We start from the raw sequence: 20,847 nt of genomic DNA on the forward strand, positions 1-20,847 counted from the left end.
ATAACGAGGAACCGCTTATAACGAGGTGATCGCGTCGGTCCCGTTTTCCTTTGCGTGTAATGGCAGAACGAATCGGTTATAACGTGTTCGGTCATAACGAGATTCCGGTTATAACGAGGACAATTTCGCTAAATCATGATAAAGAAAAACATAAACAATTTGATCGGATATAAGGAGGTTCCATTTCTTGACCAAATTGCCGCTTTCAAACACGCGACAAATGAAACATTGGAAACCGAAATCTCGCTATCCACGTCTTTTCCCGTTTTGCAGAGAACCGTTCCTTCCATGTTTTCTTCTTAATCACGCGATAAGACACAGGAACACCTTCCGATGTTCCTACTAATTATTAAACATAATCATTCGGTTTTCTTTTTCGCGAGAAACGCGTGCGTGATATGAGGTCAGACCACAGCTCAACGAGAAAATAAAATAGATAACGCATTCAAAAACTTTTCATGTAGCGACAATAAAATTTGACCAAAAATGGACAATTGGAATGCATGTGCAACTCATCATTACATCCTTTCCAATTTTAGTTCCGACTTCCAGTTCTTTTGCTGGTTTTGAGCAAATATGAGTTTGGATGATTAAAGCCGAAATAATAAAATCATCTCCCCGATCCCGCCGGGTGACAGTAGCGTTAAAATATTTGAGTAACGCATGTTAACCTATACTTAATCGGTGTTCAGAAAAAGAAGCAAACGCATTTATTAGTTTGAACAGATCTGGATTTGTTCATTATCATTTAACAAATGATAATTTAAATATGAGTGTGTATGATCAAAGCAGAAATAATGAATGAAATCATTGCGATCTCGCCGGGTGACATAGTAGCGTAAAAATTGTTGAATAACGCATGTTAACGTACTTAATCGGTGCTCGGAAATAGAAACAAACGCATTCAACAGTTCAAGAATGGATGTACAAAACGCGAAGAGATTTTCGGAAGAAAATAAAGAACGCATTTTTAATCCCTTTGAGCGCAACGATCATACATTATATATAATTACAGCCAAATGATTCATGAAATTATCGAATTCCCGCTGGGCACCAACAGCGTAAAATACCTCGCAAGTTAGCGGTAAACAACGCACGTATGTTACTCTGAAATCATCGCGATCTCGCCAGGTGACAGTAGCGTAAAAAAAGTTGAATGACGCATGTTAACCTAAATCAGAAAAAGAAACAAACGCATTTATTAGTTTGAATAGATCTGGTACAGATTTGCGTAAACAGGATGACAACCTCCCACATTCAATCCTGTCACATATTTTCAAGAACGGTCGTACAAAACGCGAAGAGATTTTCGGAAGAAAATAAAGAACGCATTTTTAATCCATTTGGGCGCAACGATCATACATTGTACATGTACAGTACCAGATACAGCCGAAATGATTCATGAAATCGTCGCATTCCCGCTGGGCACCAACAGCGTAAAAATACCTAGCAAGTTACGGTAAACAAGGCCTGTATGTTACTCTACAGTATATGTTTGCCCCCATATTTGCGCTGGTGTTTAGAAAAAGCTTAACAAACAAGAATTACAATAAAGAATTAACTTATCATTTCAGCCTCTGTTTCTTCATCTAATTCACAAATAATCTCCCTTTATTCTCTCAATAATAACGCTCAATAATTGTGTAATAATAACGCAAAGGATATGTTTAAGTTTCATGGATGGGTATATGACGTCATGCTTATGTTTTTCTTTGTTTTTAATGAGTATGGTTATAACGAGGTACCGGTTATAACGAGGTAATATCGCCGGTCCCACGGATCTCGTAATAACGGGGTTTGTGGTTACATTGCGCAATCGATCTAGCAGCACACGAAGCGGGCAACAGCACGAGAGAAATGAACAGAAGGTGCTCAACGTCCTGTCTACATCACGACGTACCGAGTGCGCTGTACATCACAGCCCAGGCCCGCCGCCCATCCAACTACAGTTCAACTGCCTTGTGGGTCATTCCTTCTTGCCGAGCTCGCAGTGTGAAATACATGCGTTGTTACATACGCACTACAGAAGCTACAGCTGTACTACAGCTAAGTAGAGGACGCAAGGCGTAATTAGAAATAAGACATCACGATTGGTAGGTGAATTCGAAAAAATAGTAAATATCAACAAAGTCGATGCGGCAACTGAAAATCGATGCGGGCGGGGAGCGGGCTGGGACGAGAATTATGAATTTCTTGGTATTTTCAGCGCCATTTTGAAAATAGTAAATAGTAAAAAAATCGATGCGGCGGCCAAAATCGATGCGCGCGAGGACGAGAAACTGGTTTCTTTTTTTACTTGGCCTAATATAAATTTATCAAATTGCTCCACTTTTATAGTGAATGGGTAAGCATTCTTGAGTAGAGATCAATTGCTGAATTGGATAAGATTAAGAATTGCTGTATGGATGGGTTTGCATTCTGTAGCCTGTGTGTAGCTAGACAGAAAAATCCATCTGTCTGGAAGAGTTTCTATGGCTCTCCTCCGAGGGCCAAGGGATTCCGTGAAGCCAGATCATGAGATGTAGTCTCCACAGCCACACGTTGCAGAACATACCCCCGATGACAAGATACTGGCCGATCTTTCGGTCAAGTGTGTAGCCTACACTGTAGGGCTACACTAGCCTCTACTATACTATGGATAGCCCGACCAGATGCCGTACGAAGCAGCGACTGGGCTGTGTAAATAGATAGTTACTACACATGAAATTTACAGCTGTAAAAGTGGATATTTTCGTGCAACTAATTTTTCGCACTCGGCTGGGTAAGAAAGAGTTTTGCACGTTTTTAATTCTGAGGAATCGAGTCATCAACTGCTGGAACATTTATGGCAAACAAAAATATTTGCGTGCTTTTACTTTCGCGCTGGTTTCAAGTTGCGCGAAATGCGTGAAAATTTCAACACCGCAAAAATTTCCACTTTCACAGTACTTGGTACTACCCCTGGCCCAGGGCGCCACCACCATGCCAGTAGTCTCCCTAATGTACAGTGTATGTGGGGGGACTCGTCTCATTTTAAACCCTAATGTAGTGTAGAGGTCTTGATCTATACACTTCTGGCTATCTACAGAAATTCTAGACAAATTCTAGACATGAAGGTAGAATCTTTGGCAGAATGGATTTCTCTATGTGTGTGTGTGTGTGTTTGTGTGTATGTGTGTGTGTGAAATATGAACCCAACTGAACTACAAATATGTAGGTACAATATTTTATGAAAACACATTTTATATCCTGTGTAAGTAATGATCTCGTGTGGTGGACCCATGCATTGAATTTTGCGTAGTACACTGATGTTGAGTGATGATTGAATTTCTGACCGTTTTAAAGGGTGTGTACAGTTGTGGTTGAGATGAAGATTTAGCTTTTAATGTTTTGCGGGATATTCAGAAACCACTGTCTGAGATTTCAAAGAGCATGCAATTCTAAGGGGTATCAAAAGTTTATTTGATGAAAATCGGTTTTGAAATGGCTGAGATATCCAAAAACAAGGTGAAACAAAGAGATCATAATAAAAGGCGTGGCCTGTCGCCTTTTATTATTATCACTTTTTTTGACATCTCAGCCATTTGAAAACCAATTTTCATCAAATAAATGTTGAATCCTTCTTAAAATTACATGCTCTTTCATATATTTCATTAGAAGTTTCTCATTATCTCACTTAGGAATGTTCAAAACATGAATTCCCACCTCAACCAGCACTGTACAGTCCCTTTAATGGGGACAGAGGTCTTACTATGAAAAAAAAAAAATGCTAAAATTTTTGCAGTGCACTGAATAATTTTGCGCTACTTTCCATTCCATTACAATCCATTCACATGATCACCGCTCTGTGTCAATCATTCTCTGTATGCAATCTTGTCATAGTGTGTGTTGAGCGTGTCAAAAAGAATATTACTGCTGTTTTGTTCAGATAGCAGAGTTGCCAGGGTAGTGTTGCAGTAATGTGAGGGTAATGTCGCAGCAATTGCCCTAGCTGGCTAGGGTAGAATTTGGCAACAGTTACTGTGGCGCCCTCTGAGCTACATATCTCAGGAGCCGTTTTAACAGGCAGGGTGAAAAGCTTGATTACCCTGTCATTACCCGGACGTTGCCGTGGTAACTCTGGTTTTAAGGCTCTGTTTAAATGGGGCTTGAGTGAACTGCTCAGAGATCCCTATTGTTCTTTGAATGGAGTTGTAGATTTGTTGGCTTAGTTTGACAGGCATCAGTAAATGTTGGCTTAGTTTGACAGGCACAAATGTCCCTTAAAAGAATTATCAGTGAATAGGGATAAACTCTATTGTATCACGATGGCATTGGTGTGGGACTGTCACACCAGATAACTCTAACAATGCTGTACAGGCAACGTTTTAAAGAAAATTAGCCATGTGCTGATGTATTCAAATTGATGGATACTTTTTCCTTCAAGGACCTTCTTTAAAGAGGCCAGTCCATCCACATACAATGTTCTCAATGCATTTAAAAGGCATAATTTACCATTTGCAGGTATGAAACAAAAACCTGGCATTAGTGCTTTAAAAATAGTTTTAAATGTGAGTTACATTGTAGGGATAGAAACAACCACTGTCAAAATTTGAATCTGTATAATTGATGTTAAGTGTTGTTAAAGACACAAAATGTGAACAATATTTATAATAAAAATGTTTCCAGACTAAACAGTCTACAGTTACAGTTTATTGAGAAAAACACTGATATCTCCTTAATATTTCAAGCTTTATTGTGAAAATGTTATATGGTTCGATGTTATGTGATACAACATACATTGTACCTGCACACATGCATCAAATGTGTTACTGGTATCTTGAACGTTTTTGAAATCACTGCTCCCAAAGGTAAACTGGACCTTTAATGTTTAGAATCAAGTTTTTATGCAGTTAGTTCTCATACAACCTTAGGCAAATGTTCTGTAAAAACTGTTACAGAATTTGTAAGCTGTGAATTTAAACAGCACACGAAAATATTGGGCATTGACAGGCATTTAGTGCTTTTACTACAGCCTCAGTATCAAATTTAAAAAACAACATCGTGTGAAAATGTTGATGGCTTCCTCCCTCCCGAAAATATCTGTACACACAGGTCACAGGGAATGATTTACCTTCCTGAAATTGCTTCAAAGTAATTTTAGTTGCTAGATGTACAACTGTATTTCTTGAACAAACTATTATACAATTTTATGTAATGAAGCTGCTACACAAATAATACTTTGTATGGCAGTCATGTCCAAAATGCATAGCAAACTGCTATGCGATACCAAAGAAATTATTCCCTGACACGGAAATAACAGCTTTTTCAGTATTCATTGGTAGAAACAACATGTTGTAATGGATGTAAAATTTTATGTTTGTAAACCAGTCTGTTTCCCTCCCCTGAAAAGAAAGTTATGAGAAAGCGTTACTGGTTCAACTTAGTGTATCAGTGACATAAGATCAATGCTTTTGTTAAATCCTGTTGCAATTGAAACCAAATGATTTGTGTTCAAGTTCTATGGGGATTTCATCATCTCACAGGACACTGACTACTTGCACTTGTGTATTGTTGTAGTCAGAACTTTTCAACATCTGGTTTGTATGTACCATATAGACTGTATGCATCCCATGTGAATACAAAACTGATGTGGCTTGAACAGTAGCAAAGTCCCAGAATTTGTGACAAGTTGCATTATTTGTGGCAAGTACTATCATCTGACAAAATTGCAGCTTATGTCATAGGTGTTCAATGACACCAAATATCTGTTGTAGGCTCTGGTTTGTATTAACTTGTGGCTGTCTTTTTATGATGGCTTGTGTTTTGTGCGTGCCTACGAAAATACTGTGTGAAGTGCCATTCTGTAAAAGACTCCTGCTGCGCTAGCCAGCTGGAGTTGCATTAGTCATGTGGAGCAGACATCTTGAACCCTGCCAGAATAGAAGAGAAGGAGGGGAAGGGGTGGGGATTGGGGGGGGGGGGGGGGAGGGAGCATACACTAAGTACAGGAATTTCATTTGGATTGATAGGGGATAGTCTTTGTCTAAGGCTGTATAGTTTTGTTCATGAACTTGCAGCTTGCCAGATTCAGTGCAATACAGAAGTTCAGAATTTCAGTGTATGGCAGGTGTGATTTAAATACAGAATCAACAAACTTCTCAAGAAATCATAGTCTGTTGTAGATCAGGCTAACAAACAGCTTTAGTTAATGGACTTGTTTTGAATCCAAGACTGACTTGAATACCTGCCAGTCGGATATTCTCCCTTTACCTAGCCTTTGTCATTGGTTCTACTGTATAATCGATAGCAAATTAAACAGAGACCCAGACTGGAAGTAAAGTAAGTTTTGAATGACCTTTCCCTTTTCTTTGTGTTTTCTGTGTCAAGAAGTTACCCAGTCTTTAATTACAATGTATGAGTAAAAGGGAAGCAGGAGAGTTGAGCGAAATGTGTTGTACTGTACTCAATAAGCCTCCCAGGCCCACCTCTGTAAACTCTATGCACCTTATGATAGTTATCAGTGATAATAAAAGATATTTCATTACTGTATAAAAATAGAAGCCTTTTGTTAACGTCATTACACTGCGCCTTGCCCGAGCAGAGCACACGCTTTAGTGCGCGTACATGTAAACCTCCATTACGCGCAGCTTAAACCCCAAGTTCGTTGACCTTATATGCCAAAAGATGAATAATCCTTCAAAAATCCATAAAAAATTCTGGATCACTGTCAAAATTGAATGAGGTGTTCCTTGTGTCAGAATCAAGTCTTTGTGCAAGTTTCATTTTAATCCGTACATAACTTTTTGAGTTATTTTGCAAACAGACAAGCCAATGCCCATGATCACTTAACCTTCTCCTTCCTTGGCGGAGGTAACAAAAAGAAGGAGATGATTTTGGATGGAGTTGGTAGAATGCAGACCAACATCCATTAGAGTCCTAAGGTACATACGTAGCTGCCATGACTCAGAAGTGAGCTTTCAGATCAAGATACAGCAGACCACATGCTGTAATACTGTAAACGTGGAAATTTTCGCGGTACATTAATTTTCGCGGATTTCGCGCTACGCTCGGCTAGCGCGAATTCAAAAACGCGCGAATATATCTTCACAATTTTCTACGCACATTTTGAACGGGATAAATTGTGTGCGCTTCATCGATGATACTGCTACGTAGTACAATGTACAGGCATGTTTACGCTACTAGTACTGTGCGAAGAGACGATACCCTAGATTGCTGTGTACTGTAGCATGCATGTGTGCACCGCACGCATCGATGCTACAGTCCCCCGTGACTACGGTACTAGAGTCACAGCTGTACTACGTATTTGAGTGCTTGTACTCGCAGTCGAGCCGCTCGCTACGTCGCTTGTCGTACGCTGGCATAGCAAGCTATGTAGCAGAGGCTTTGGATGAAAGCAGTGAATGTGTACTACAGTAAAGTAACCTGCTGCGGAGCGCGAATTTAAGAACCCGCGAATACGTTTTCGAGCCGCTCAGCGCGAAAAATTAATCGCGCGAAAATATTGGCGTTTACAGTAATCAGAAAAGGATGTGCACTGTTGGATATCTACAGGAAGTGTGCAAAGTTGCATACTGCACTTTTAAGTCTGATGTCATGGAGGCAAGGAAAATGACTGTTTTATTAAAGTTGTGTTCATGCATACTCAGTGTACAAATTGTAGTTGAGGGCAGGCTGACCAAATGCCCCATGATTCCTCGGATTGGCCTCTATTTTGGACACATGCCCCCCCCCCCCCTTACTGCAGTGAACCTCCCTAGGGCACCAAATGTCCCATATTGGTGTTCTTTATACCAAATTCGAAATTGTCAGTTTATGAGACACGCATAAAGATTCCTCTTATTTCTCTGTGGATTGAGAGTAATATATTAGCATCAATAGTGTATGAGCATTAGTTTATTTCCACATATGAATGAGAAAGAAAGTTCTAAGGTTCCAAGCAAATGAATCACAGAGATCCTTTGAATCACTTTAATTCACAGATTTCAGTTATTAGTTCATTTTATGAAAGTATGCCCTGCCCTAATGTTCGATGCATCATGAGGAAAAAGACTTATGTACATATGTGTATGTGATTATACACCACTGTATGTTCCTAAGAAGTTTACAGGACCATTTACTCAAAGTTGATACAAACTTGATACAGAGTGCACCAATATGCATATTTCTTCTTTTTTCTTCGAGAAGGCTGTCTTAAATATCATATTATGGTCTCTCTTGCCTTGGTACTCCTCAATTGTCACCCTGTTTAGAGATGCTGCATGGAGCACCGATGAATATTTCATCACAGCAATGAGACAAAGTCCAGAACAAACAAACAAACAGACAAACAAACAAAAATATATTTTTATAGAAGACATGCGTGTAGCAATTGAAGCCTTGAGATCAACTTGGTCCTTAGTTTGTAAATTGCTCTTAGTCAAGAGGAACATGGTACTATGCATACCTGTAGTTTGGGAGATTTTTTCTTTGTTTTTTGTTTTGTTCTTTTCTAACAGTCTTGATCATCAAGCAATAAAAAAATGTATTGAGAAATGCCACTTTATGTTATTAAATGCACAAAGTGAAACAAGAGTGTGATGATTTGATAATGTCTATATGGGAAAAACAAAAGAACCAGGGGAATTAAAAACATGTGTACATACATACATAAGAATATGGTTTCATAGATTGATGTGCTTGTCAGCTGTTAGTGTTATACTGCCCTCTAGGTTGCTACCTTGTCACAATGTGCAGTGCTATACTGAAGACCCGACAGCAACACATTATCATTTCCCTACCATATTTGCACCATTGTCTCTGGATACAAAAAAATGCTGCTGGTACTATAAACTATTTTTAATAGTCTGTTCCCTTCATATTAAAGGTCTTAATAGCATTTGATGATAACATTAATTTTGAGCAGGGAGGTGTTTTGAAAAAGGATTTTTTTTTTTTTTTTTTTGCTGCATATTCTTTCAATTGTGGGAAAGGAATTGTAGCTGCATCATAGGTAAAAATGGTGAGAATAAGGCAGCTATATGCTCTGAATTAAAATAATCAAGGATTTTGAATAAAAAAGCCTTGAATGAAAGAAAAAAAAAATCTAGAAACAAGCATGCTCACATTTAAGAAAGGAAGAGTCAATGAATTGCTCATCATACCCAGTCTTATGTTGCATTGTTTGATAGTTTCAGTCATATCCAGTATTCTTTTTTTATTTAAATACATTCATTATACTGGCCCACACTTATTTGAAAAGTAACATTTACTTTTGCTTATGTGATATCATTTAAGAAATAAGTCACATGCACACTTTGTACAGTTAGTAATTCTTACCGGTGCTAAGCATTTGACAGGGTTTTGTTTTCGATGTTTCTTGCCTGTTGTCTGCAGAGATGAACATCACAGGAGGGGAAAAAAAAAAGAGATAAAGTTCCAAATTGGAATGTTTGTTTTGATCACTAGTCTCATGGTACGAGTGTAGCTTAGTCATTTGTGTATTGACAACAGCTTGATTTGACCATGATTCATAAGAGGCTCACAATTAGCCATCTAGATGAACAAAGTGCTTGTCTGTTTGCTGCCCTCAATTTCAAAATGATATCTGTAGAGTACTACATTTTTTTTTTTTAAATTCATAGAAGATCAGAAAAGAAATAATACTTCTTCTGCTCTGAGATTGAAAAAAGAAGAAAAGTAAGTTGCGCCATTTGGCAAGCCTCTTACATTCGTATGTAGAGCAAAATGCCATCGCTGGGATCATCCCAGTTCTCGTGGAGCTCGTGAATGAGTTTCTTGCGGTCGGGTGATGATTTGGAGGGAAATGTGTCGCTTCCTGTCTCCCAGCTCAGAGCCGCACAGGATGTTCAGTGAGAACTTGGTGGGATGTACCTCGTTGTTCGATGCTAGTATCCCCAACAAGTTGATGGTGTTCCTCTATGTACGACTCTGTAAGCACACCCCGTGTTCTATTTATGTCAGCTGGGAGTGGCTTAGTAAGGGCCTCCTGACTAATCCAAGTTTTCATTTACAGAAATATATTTGTAAACTTCACTGCCTCTGCTCCCCCACCCATAAAATGGTTAAAGTGTACGTAGGATGTTTGATTAGGAATGGTCAGTACTGAACTGTTCTCCCCTTGCCCTTCACATCAGAACGAAGTCAGGTCATTACAAGACATGTGGCTACCACACCTGCGTTCATTTCTGTTAGCAGCTGTTTTTGTCTTTCTTTTTATTCCTGCATTCCATTTTAATTTTCACACACACATTTCCCATCATATTCCTGAAAGATCATCCTGGTTCATACCACAGTCTGATGTGAAAGTATCGGTGTCATCTCCAGCGATCACAACTTGCTTTTGTTTTGTGCCGATGTCATTGCCTATGGACGATTCTATGCTGCGGTTTATTATCTCTGACCTTGGACTCAATCATACAGGAAGCGTGCATGCCATCTGTGCCTGCCTATTGCAGGAACTATTGCTGATGAATTTCTAACTGAAATTCACGTGTTTGGCATTTGTTCAAATCGTTCATTACAAGTCATCATAGTATTTGGAGGAACATCCATCAAAGTAATGTAGCAGGAAAGGATTGTTTTTAGTGCTCATTCTAGTTTATTTTCAGCAATATTGTATTTACCTTTTTTGGAAGTATACAAGTACTCTACGACCAGATGTAACTGTGTTACAATTTCACAGCGTTGGATCAATGCAGATCATCACCTGTTCCTCTATTTTTTTTGCTGGTCATAATAAAAAAATAATGGCCGTGTCTGGGGTCATGTGAAGAGAGCGCTACGTGTACATGCCCCGAGCTGGATTCTTCCACTCTTCAGGGTTATCTGAAGTCATTACGTGATGAACCTGTGATGTGACATACAATGTACTTTCTTTCTTTTTTTCATATTCGCCACGAAGATCTCAGAGAAATGTGGAGCATTGATGAGACTGATACATGAGGCTGATTTGTCTGAAGGGTTGATATCAAACCGATAATTGCCCATAATTTTGACCTATAATGCACAAATGTATGTTCTGCGTGTGTGGTTCCTGGAATGTTGCTGATGCTTTTTGAGTGAAAATTCACCATAGTACAAGTTGATTGATTCTTAGCCCGTTTGAAATCGTCACGGTTCATGCTGAGACGTAATGAGGTGAATACACCACGTAGTTACAACCTTCTGACAGAACTTGGATGCAGTCGGTGTGACAAGGTGTTGAATGCAATTGAAGCGATCAAGGCCGGTCTGGTATACCCATCACAATCATCTCCCAACTAGGCCTCAATTACGGCTCATGAAGCAAATTTGCGGGGGACACAGCAGACCGTGGTAGCTGAAAACTCATCTTCCTGGAAACTCGTAGCAGTGTTTTGACACAGAGGAGGTGATTCCCTGTGATGCGGATAGTTCCCCCTAACCCTCTTCTCCTAGCTATGGTATGTATTGCATGACATTTCCTCTTAAACTCACAGTTTAAACTCTTGTTTTCTAAAACCCTCACGAACCTTTGTATCATAAATGTGAATCATTTCAATGGTGCGAGATTGAATGTTTATTTTGAGTGCTGCAATTGTTCACGGTACAAGTGATGGATTTGCCTGGACAAGCCCAGCCAAGGGTGTTATTTCATTTTTTTTCCCCCGCCATTTCACTTTGGCTGTTCTTGGCTGAGGCATTGTTGACATTCTATTGAAAGAGTCTGGCCTGCCGAGGGGTAGCGATTGGCTGGTTTGTCTCTTGGCTGGGTCTGTGTGAGCCTGGCGACTCACAGACACACATGGGCAAGCTCGGGCAGTGGTGAGGTGCATTGCTCCCCTCTTCTGCAAGCAGACTGGATCAATATGTATGCTGTGGTATGTACTGTACTCTGTTCTCGGGACTTGAGTCCGATATGAGTTGAATGTTTTTAGTGCTGTAAGCTGTTTATCTTCCTTTGTACATGTATGTCACTATTGTCAGGGCCAGTATCACAGCTCTTTGTGACAGGCAAGATCTAGAGTGGGTCAGTGTCCCTTTGCTTGCATCAGCTGGAGTGAACTGTTGCATGCTGTTTTTGTATTGAGATTCTTCTTTGTTTACATTTTTTTTTGTGCTACACAGACCAAGCAGGAACAAAGATAGTGCAACACCCATTGTTGTTGTTGTCGCAGTATTCATTGTGTAGTTATTTCAACAGAACAAAGAAAATATTGCATTGATTTACAGCTGTAGATGTAATTAATGCAAGATGAGAAAGAAATCACTTTATGTGTACGTTTCTATGTATTTACATGTGAGTTTGCTGGTGTGCAGCGTTTTGAGGCGAGCCTTTCTCACAAACATGTTTGATTCACCAAATGAGTTTATGGGAAGCGCAAATTAGCACTGTGATGGTGATTGTGGTAGTAACAATGCAACACTGAGTAGGGGGCTTACGGCTTGAAGGACATGGACTATTGGCCAAAAATTTGCATCAGCCCTTTTAGAGAAAAAATGAAATAAAAAAAGAACTCCAAGCCATTTTCCTTTGGCGTGCAGTTGCTGCAAAGTAACAAAAAATTGCACTGAATTGAGTTTGTTGCCTACAATACAGGCTTTAAAAAAATCTCTCAATTTTAAACCATCCACAAGACATTTACTATTGACAGTTGGAGTAATTTTTTTCCGACCTTTGTCAGGCAAGTAAGAATGATTTCAATCCACGTGTAACAACACTAATTATTCAGGAATGGTGGATACATCTTAGACTAGAGGATAAATTGGTCATAATGTCTCTGTCAGTACCACAATATTTTATGTTAAAATGAACAGTAAGAAGAATGGGCCATTTTTCATAAAACTTGTCATCAATAACAAGTTATGATAGTTATTTTAAGCTACTACGGGTACAGTCTGTATTGAAATCCTTGCATCTGATTAGCTGAGAGCAAATACGCCATAGAAGTGTGGCAGTTGTTACTGATAACAAGCTTTATGAAACGGGACCCAGGGCTCCATTTCACAGAATGTTGCTCTGATAGTAGCTCTTGCTGTAATGGCAAGTCAAGTGTCACGGTAATGATGAGAATCCCGCTTCCTGATTGGCTGTTGCTATGAGAAGTTGCTATTCTAGCAAGAATTGCTATTATGAAATCTTTCATGACGTGAGACCCAGATGTACAATTCATCTGTGGAAGAATGATACGGGAAAGTTTATATCACAAAAGTGGAGTTTTTAGTCATGAATATATCTCTTGTTGCTATTTGAATGGACATAGTAAGTACCTGTCACTGTAGTCATTATCAAGGATATTCAAAAATAAAATTATAACCACTGTGTTATACAACATAAGATTTACACCTTTATGATGATTTTACAATATTTGATACAACGTTTGGTTGAAGATGTATCCCTCATTGGGTTTTTTAGAGTAAGAGAGAGACTGATCTTTCTGCTGAAACTTAAAAATCTCTGCAAGATCATTAATTAAAAAAAAAAGATTAGAAAGCAAGTGCTTTTATTTCACATACAAACTACATGATGTAGAAATGTGACCTTATGAGATGGAAGCTGTGTGATACCTTCAACATATGCCTCCGGTATCTTACTCAGTTTAAGAAATTTGAGGCAAACCACAAAAATTACCCCATCATTCCCTGCTCATACCTCATTTCATATGCATGTGCACAGGGCAAAATATACATTGTACTTACTATGCACATGTATCACTCTACACATCGTCCATCTTAACGAGCTGGGAGCTGCTTGCAAGATAATTGGCCATTCAATGATATGAATAATTCGCTTTGTTTAAAGGCCGCAGACTCGTGCAGTCAAAATTAGCTCATCACACTGCTCGATGGGCCATAGCAGCTCTCGGAAACAGCTTCTTTTCTTTCCATATCTCTGACATGTGGTCATAAAGAGATGACATCCTTTAGTCCTGAAATGTTTTGGTTACTGTATTTAAATGTGTGAAAATTGATGTAATCATCAAAATTTAGGGACCATCATGTTGCATGAGAACGGAAAGTAGTGTGTAATATTGTAGATAGAGCTGCTGGTAACATTTTTCTGACAGTGCGTCACAAGTTTCGATTTGCAAATTGCAACTGAACCCCAATGCTGTTTTGAAAGGTATGTGATGCTTATTTATGGAAAACTATTTGATATACGATATGATATCAATGACTGAAATCTGCAATTGATTCTAGTCTCTTGAATTATAATGTAATTTTATGTGTATTGTGCAATGTTGTAGGTGCTGGTTGACACAAATTATTCAGCAAATTTGAGCAGCAGTTCTGCATTGTAAACATAGATTTTTTTTTTCAGATGTACAGTCTGTAAAGGAAAAGATGATTTATTTCTTGTCTGGATACCACCTTGAGACGAGTGATATGATGAGCTTTGTTATTTCTGACTACCCTTACAAGAGAAATGTGTTAACTAAAGCATAATTTTTGGATCCAATTTTAGACAAAAATAAAAAGGATGAAGAGGTTTTAGCATTACAGAGAATGTATGGGAGATTGAGTTGCTGTGCAGGTAGATACATTGTACATGTATGGCCGTGTAATATCTCTTAGTGCACGGCAGATGCACATTCTCTGTAATCTTTTCTTCAGATGTGGCATTATCATAGAAAATTGCCCGGGACTTGTGAAGATGGAATATTCATTTCTCATCTGGAGGCAGACGTACGAAGTGAGCCATCAGTGCGAGTCTGGCGTCTGCCAACCAGGATTCTGTCATCCCCATTTATCTCCCGTAGCTTATTGTGTCACCGTGTTTGTGGCTAACTCTGGCGATTTGTTTGGAAACCGCTCCATCGCCACAATTCCATTTTCTCTGGTGTTATTAGTTCGGTTCACCCTCTCTCAAGCTAGGTCACTGGTTTGTTGTGCCTGGCCTCACCTTGAACGGACCTAGTTTAGGGTACTTGTCAATGTGTCATGCTTGGATGACAAAGACAAAGTGCACAACTGGAGATATGAAGCATGGAGTAAAAATTGAAACCAAACAAAATAATGATGGAATGTCAGTATCTTTCTGTTTGGAGATGACTGGTGTGCTATAAGTTTTTATGATTGAATCAGTGTCTTAGGAGTAACACTTTATTTGCAAGGCACTGATGGGAAGCCTACTGAAAACAGACAAACAAAACACACACACACACACACACACACAAAACAGGCTTGTAAAAATATTGTAATTTGACATTGCCAAGAAACTGTACAGTTTTACACTGCTTTTTCTGTAATATGACCTCAATGGCTTTTCCTGTATCCAGTTGATGAGAAGAAAACCAACACTCCAAAGAACACAGAGATAATCCTTGGAGTGTTTCCGTTTCTTCAAGTTAAAGGGGTGGTATAGTTTTGGTTGAGATGGGGATTCAGGTTTTAACTTTTTGTGAGATAATTAGAAATCACTTTGAAGTGTGAACGAGCATACAATTCTACTTAAGAGGAATTAAAACCTGAATCCCCATCTCAACCAAATGTATCACCCCTCTAAAGGTTGTGAGGACATTATGCTATAAAAGTGATGTTTGGGGATTGATGCTTAAAGGAGCTATGCACTGCAAAATATCATGCATGTTGTGTTGCAAGTTGTATTGTATTCATGATACCTTGATCATCATTTGTGTGGCCACAGGAATATCTAAATATTTGTTATGTATTTTATTACAATATTTCAATTTTTAGCTCACCTGAGCCAAAGGCTCAAGTGAGCTATTGCGATCGCCCTTCGTCCGGCGTCCGTCGTGCGTCGTGCGTCGTGCGTCGTGCGTCGTCCGTCGTCCGTCGTCCGTCGTCCGTCGTCCGTCGTCCGTCGTCCGTCGTGCGTCGTGCGTAAACTTTTTACATTTTCATCTTCTTCTTGAAAACCCCAAGACCGATTTTCATCAAACTTGGCAGGTAGCATCCCTAGGGGGTTAGGAACTCAATTTGTTAAAATGGGCACCATGCCCCACCCAGGGGGCCCCCAGGGGGCCCAAACCCCCCAAAATTAAGGAATCTGTAAAAATCTTCTTCTCTAGAACCAGAAGTGATAGAGCTAAGTTAATACTATGGGTTAGTACATTGATGACTGTAGTTTCAAGTTTGTTCATGGCAGAATCAGGGGTGCCCCCCTTGGGACGCAGGGGAGGGGGGTGGGGAGGGGTTCTAATGGGGCCTAAATTGTACATTTTCATCTTCCTCTTAAGAACCCCATGACCCATTTTCACCAAACTTGGCAGGTAGCATCTGTAGGGGGTTAGGAACTCAATTTGTTAAAATGGGCACCATGCCCCACCCAGGGGGCCCCCATGGGGCCCAAACCTCCCAAAATTAAGGAATCTGTAAAAATCTTCTTCTCTAGAACCAGAAGTGATAGAGCTAAGTTAATACTATGAGTGAGTACATTAATGACTGTAGTTTCAAGTTTGTTCATGGCAGAATCAGGGGTGCCCCCCCCCCTGGGACCCAGGGGAGGGGGGTGAGGAGGGGTCCTAATGGGGCCTAAATTGTACATTTTTATCTTCTTCTTGAGAACCCCATGACCCATTTTCACCAAACTTGGCAGGTAGCATCCCTAAGGGGTTAGGATCTCAATTTGTTAAAATGGGCACCATGCCCCACCCAGGGGGCCCCAGGGGGGCCCACACCCCCAAAATGAAGGAATCTTTAAAAATCTTCTCTAGAATCAGAAGTTATAGAGCTAAGATAATACTACGAGTGAGTACATTAATGACTGTAGTTTCAAGTTTGTTCATAGGAGATCCAGGGGTGCCCCTCTTGGGGGCAGGGGTGGGGGGGGGGGGGGGGGTGGTTGGGAAGGTCCAAATGGGGGCCTGAATTGTACATTTTCATCTTCTCTTCCTGAACACCTCGTGATGGATTTTCATCAAACTTGGCAGGTAGCATCCCGAGGGGGTCAGGATCTCAATTTATCAAAATGAGCACCATGCCCCACCCAGAGGGCCCCAGGGGGCTCCAATCCCCCCAAATTAAGGAATCTGTTAAAATTTGGGCCCTTATTGTACATTTTCATCTTCTACTTGAGAATGCCTGGTCAAATTTTGGTAGAGCTGTGAATAATTTAGATTAGTGATTGCGTGAAAGGTGAACTTGCGATACTCAGGTGAGCGCTAGACCCGCGGGTCTCTTGTCTTTAGATTACTTACATACATCCACAAAAAAACCTTTAAAACCAAGATTTTGCTTATGACATCATCTGTCAATCATTGCTAAAGTGACAATATGATTAATGAAAGACATTAGACTGCACCTTCCCCCCTCTGTGTGCCTACATGTATTTTTCATAAAGATTAATTTCAGTGCTCAATTGTTATGCACATAGCATTGTTTTGGTGATGAAATAATTTTAAAAACAGGAATAACCTCCCAAAGGGCTACGCACTGCATTATCAAAAGAAACAGTAACAGACATAATCATTGCTTTGGATTATTATCTGTTTTGTCTGATAGGAAACTATGAGCAATTACCGAGTGAAAATTCTTAAATTTCCATCACTGTTTGTACACAAACAAGCGAAAATTCTACCACTATTCTAATTTTTCCCCACCTATGCACTAAAATACATGCTCACACACACACAAACATGCACAAGCTATGCATGTTTCTCCGTTATGTCTTTTGTGAATCATATAGTAACACATGGATACATTCTTCATGTGCTTGATTATTTTTTTTTTCTCACAGAGCCATATTGGCTGCATTTGTCTTTGATACTGAGAGACATAACAACAACAATGAGTGGTACGTCTGTACTTTAGAGTGCAGAATACACAAAGTAGATTCGTCTGGCAAACAGGTAGAATAATCACATGACTGGAACTCTTGGAATTTCTTCAAGGAAGTATTTATTTTACTCTCATTGGAAATACAGACTGCAGTATTTGAGAAAAGGGACATGTAATGCATCATTGTGCATGTTTATGTGTGTGTGTGTGTGTGTGTGTATGTGTGTGTGTGTGTGTGTGTGTGTGTGTGTGTGTGTGTGTGTGTGTGAGCATGTATTTTAGTGCATAGGTGGGAAAAATTAGAATAGTGGTTGAAGTTTTGTTGTGTGTGTACAAACAGTGACAGAAATTAAAGAATTTTCACTCGGTAATTGCTCATAGTTTCCTATCAGACAAAACAGATAATAATCCAAAGCAATGATTATGTCTGTTACTGTTTCTTTTGATGATGCAGTGTGTAGACCTTCGGGAGACCATTCCTTTGCTGAAAATTTTTTATCACCAAAACAATGCTGTGTGCATAACAATTGAGCACTGTATTTAATCTTTATGAAAAATACATGTAGGCATACAGAGGGGAAACTTTGTAAACTGAGAGGAAATATAATCATGGTACTGTCAGAATTTCTTTGTTGTAAAAAACACAATGAACCTGAAGGATTTCCTATAGCTTGTGTTCTGAAAAGAGTGGATAAAACAATGAGATAAAAGGTCCCAATATTATAGGTATTTTTGGAACTTGGTTGGAGACCAAGTGATATTTCAAGCATTCAATATCTTGTACAGACTGGATATATTTCTCTGTTAGAGAAAAGCAGCAAATCTGGGTGCAAGGGGCCTTCTATTAGTATTAAGCATAGAGAAATTCATTAAAGTGATATGGGCTTGATAGTCTGTGACTCATGATTTCCTAAAGCCTGAATGATTAGCTTGCCTTGAGGCTGTTCCTTTGTGTGTTTTGTGTCCAGTGTAAACAAGGGCCTGTCTACAGAGCTCAGGGGTATGCTACCTTTGTTATGCTTCTATTTTGATCACAAATGATACAGCGGTAACAGCTGGTACTGGTAGGGTACTTCTGCAGTGACAAACTCTAGCACTCCAGTCTCCACTCTACTGATGTAAACATCTATCGTAAAAATACAAGCACAGAAACATGGGGTATTCCTTCGTGCTTGCATCCATAGTGTTCATTAGGGTGTGTTGAATGAGTGATATTGCAATATTATGTCTGTCTGTGTGTTTAGACTCAAGGCATATATAATGGTGATAATGATTGGGGTATTATATCTACAGTATGCACACTCATGGTTACCATGCTGCACTAATTGCAGATGAAACTCGTAACGATGTGGCATTAGACTGTTTAGCGATGCGTGGCTGACAGTCCTGTCGCTGGAATAGTCATTGATCACCCTTTCCTGGACTGAGGCCAGCTCATTTACTGACATGCACCTATTTCAGCATGAATGTGCAGTATGCTGATCACACTGCACTCAATTAATACAACCTTGAGCCTCGAAACTTCCATACTTGTTACAATATATTGAGTATATTAAAGGGTGTATATGGTTGGTAGACTTCATATATTGTATATTAGAGTGATTTCCTGGGCCCCATTTCATTAAAAAAGTTGATATGATTGCAACTTTTGCTGGAATGGCAGTTGTCATGGTAACAACAAGAATCCAGCTTCCTGATTGGCTGTTGCTATGGGAAGTTGCCATTCCTGCAAGAGTTGCTATCTTTAATAGCTTCTTTTATGAAATGGGGCCCTGGTCTTCAGGAAACAAAATTGATGATTATATCAGAAAAACTTCTTTGGAAAACAGAGATGAGTACAATGTATAAATCTAGGATGATCACACATTAGTGTATAATTCCAGGGTCGGTCACTACCTTAGTTTGTAGGCAACAATGGTTATTCCTCTCAACTTCTTTCAAAGTAAATAAATGAATAAATGAATGAATGAATGAATGAATAAATGAATGAATGAATGAATGAATGAATGAATGAATGAATGAATGAATGAATAAATGAATGAATGAATGAATGAATGAATGAATGAATGAATGAATGAATGAATGAATGAATAAATGAATAAATAAATAAGTGATGATTCGGTGAGTATGTTTCTCACATGAGATGTGTGAATGCAGGATTTAAAAAAAAATAAACAACAGCTACAACAAAATCTTATGAAATATCATATTCTTTATGGATTTCAAAATTTTCAGTCCTGTGTCAGTGTGCATTCAGATTTGAATTTTTTGTTGCTCAGTCGCTGATTTTCATGACAACCATTACAGATAATAGTTTTTTTTTTTCAAGGTATATACTCAGTGTTTGCCTGCAGATAATGTTAGCATCACAGTAGCCATGGTGAATTTGATCAGAAAGTGCACATGTACTGGGCTGTAAGAAAGAATAGACTCCTCAGCTTCCCCTTAAAGGACAAGTTCACCTTCATAAACATAAGGATTGAGAGAATGCAACAATACTAGTAGAACACATCAGTGAAAGTTTGAGGAAAATTGGACAATCGATGCAAAAGTTATGAATTTTTAAAATTTTTGTGTTGGAACCGCTGGATGAGGAGACTACTACAGCTTGTGAGTCATATGCGTACAACAGTATAAAGAAAATGTAAAAGAAAATTCAATATATTTTTACTTTTTTCGCGTAATAAAAGAGCACTTGACTTGACTCTTTCTAAAGGCAGGGGGAATAATATTACCCATAATATTTGTCGGTTACGAGTCAGGGGAGTGTGTACTTTTTTCAAAAGATGGAATTTTGTGAAATTCTCCTTATATTTTCCTTGTATTGTTGTACGCATGTGACATCCAAGTTATTCATACACTGCAGTAGTCTTCTCATCCAGCTGTTACTGCACAAAAACTTCGAAAATTCATAACTTTTGAACGGATTGTCTGATTTTCCTCAAACTTTCAATGATGTGTTCTACTAATATTGCTACATTCTCTCAATCCTTATGTTTATGAAGGTGAACTTGTCCTTTAAGACTTCTTTGAATAATCAGGGTATCTTCACTGTTCACAAGGCATCTGCTCTTTTAGGCAAGTGTTTTCTCATGCCCAGTAGTGTAAATTATAATGTGTTTGCCAAATGCTGGGTCACACTTACGCATTTCATGTTTAATCGTTCCC

The 20,847-nt window shown here is 39.1% G+C and overlaps 1 protein-coding gene across 1 annotated transcript in view; it reads left to right on the forward strand.

The window, feature by feature from the left end:
* Positions 1 to 11,384: 11,384 nt before the first annotated feature.
* The window catches only part of LOC139740873 (BTB/POZ domain-containing protein 17-like), a 35,503-nt gene continuing 26,040 nt past the window's right edge, over positions 11,385 to 20,847 (forward strand). Inside the window, exon 1 of the mRNA XM_071651457.1 lies at positions 11,385 to 11,819. Within this exon, the coding sequence (XP_071507558.1) occupies positions 11,808 to 11,819 (12 nt within the window). The 5' untranslated portion in view covers positions 11,385 to 11,807. The remainder of the gene's footprint in view (positions 11,820 to 20,847) is intronic.

Source organism: Diadema antillarum, unplaced genomic scaffold (assembly GCF_040938485.1).
Source record: "Diadema antillarum isolate AM-2024a unplaced genomic scaffold, OU_Dant_1.0 seq00000889_RagTag, whole genome shotgun sequence".
NCBI lineage: Eukaryota > Metazoa > Echinodermata > Echinoidea > Diadematoida > Diadematidae > Diadema > Diadema antillarum.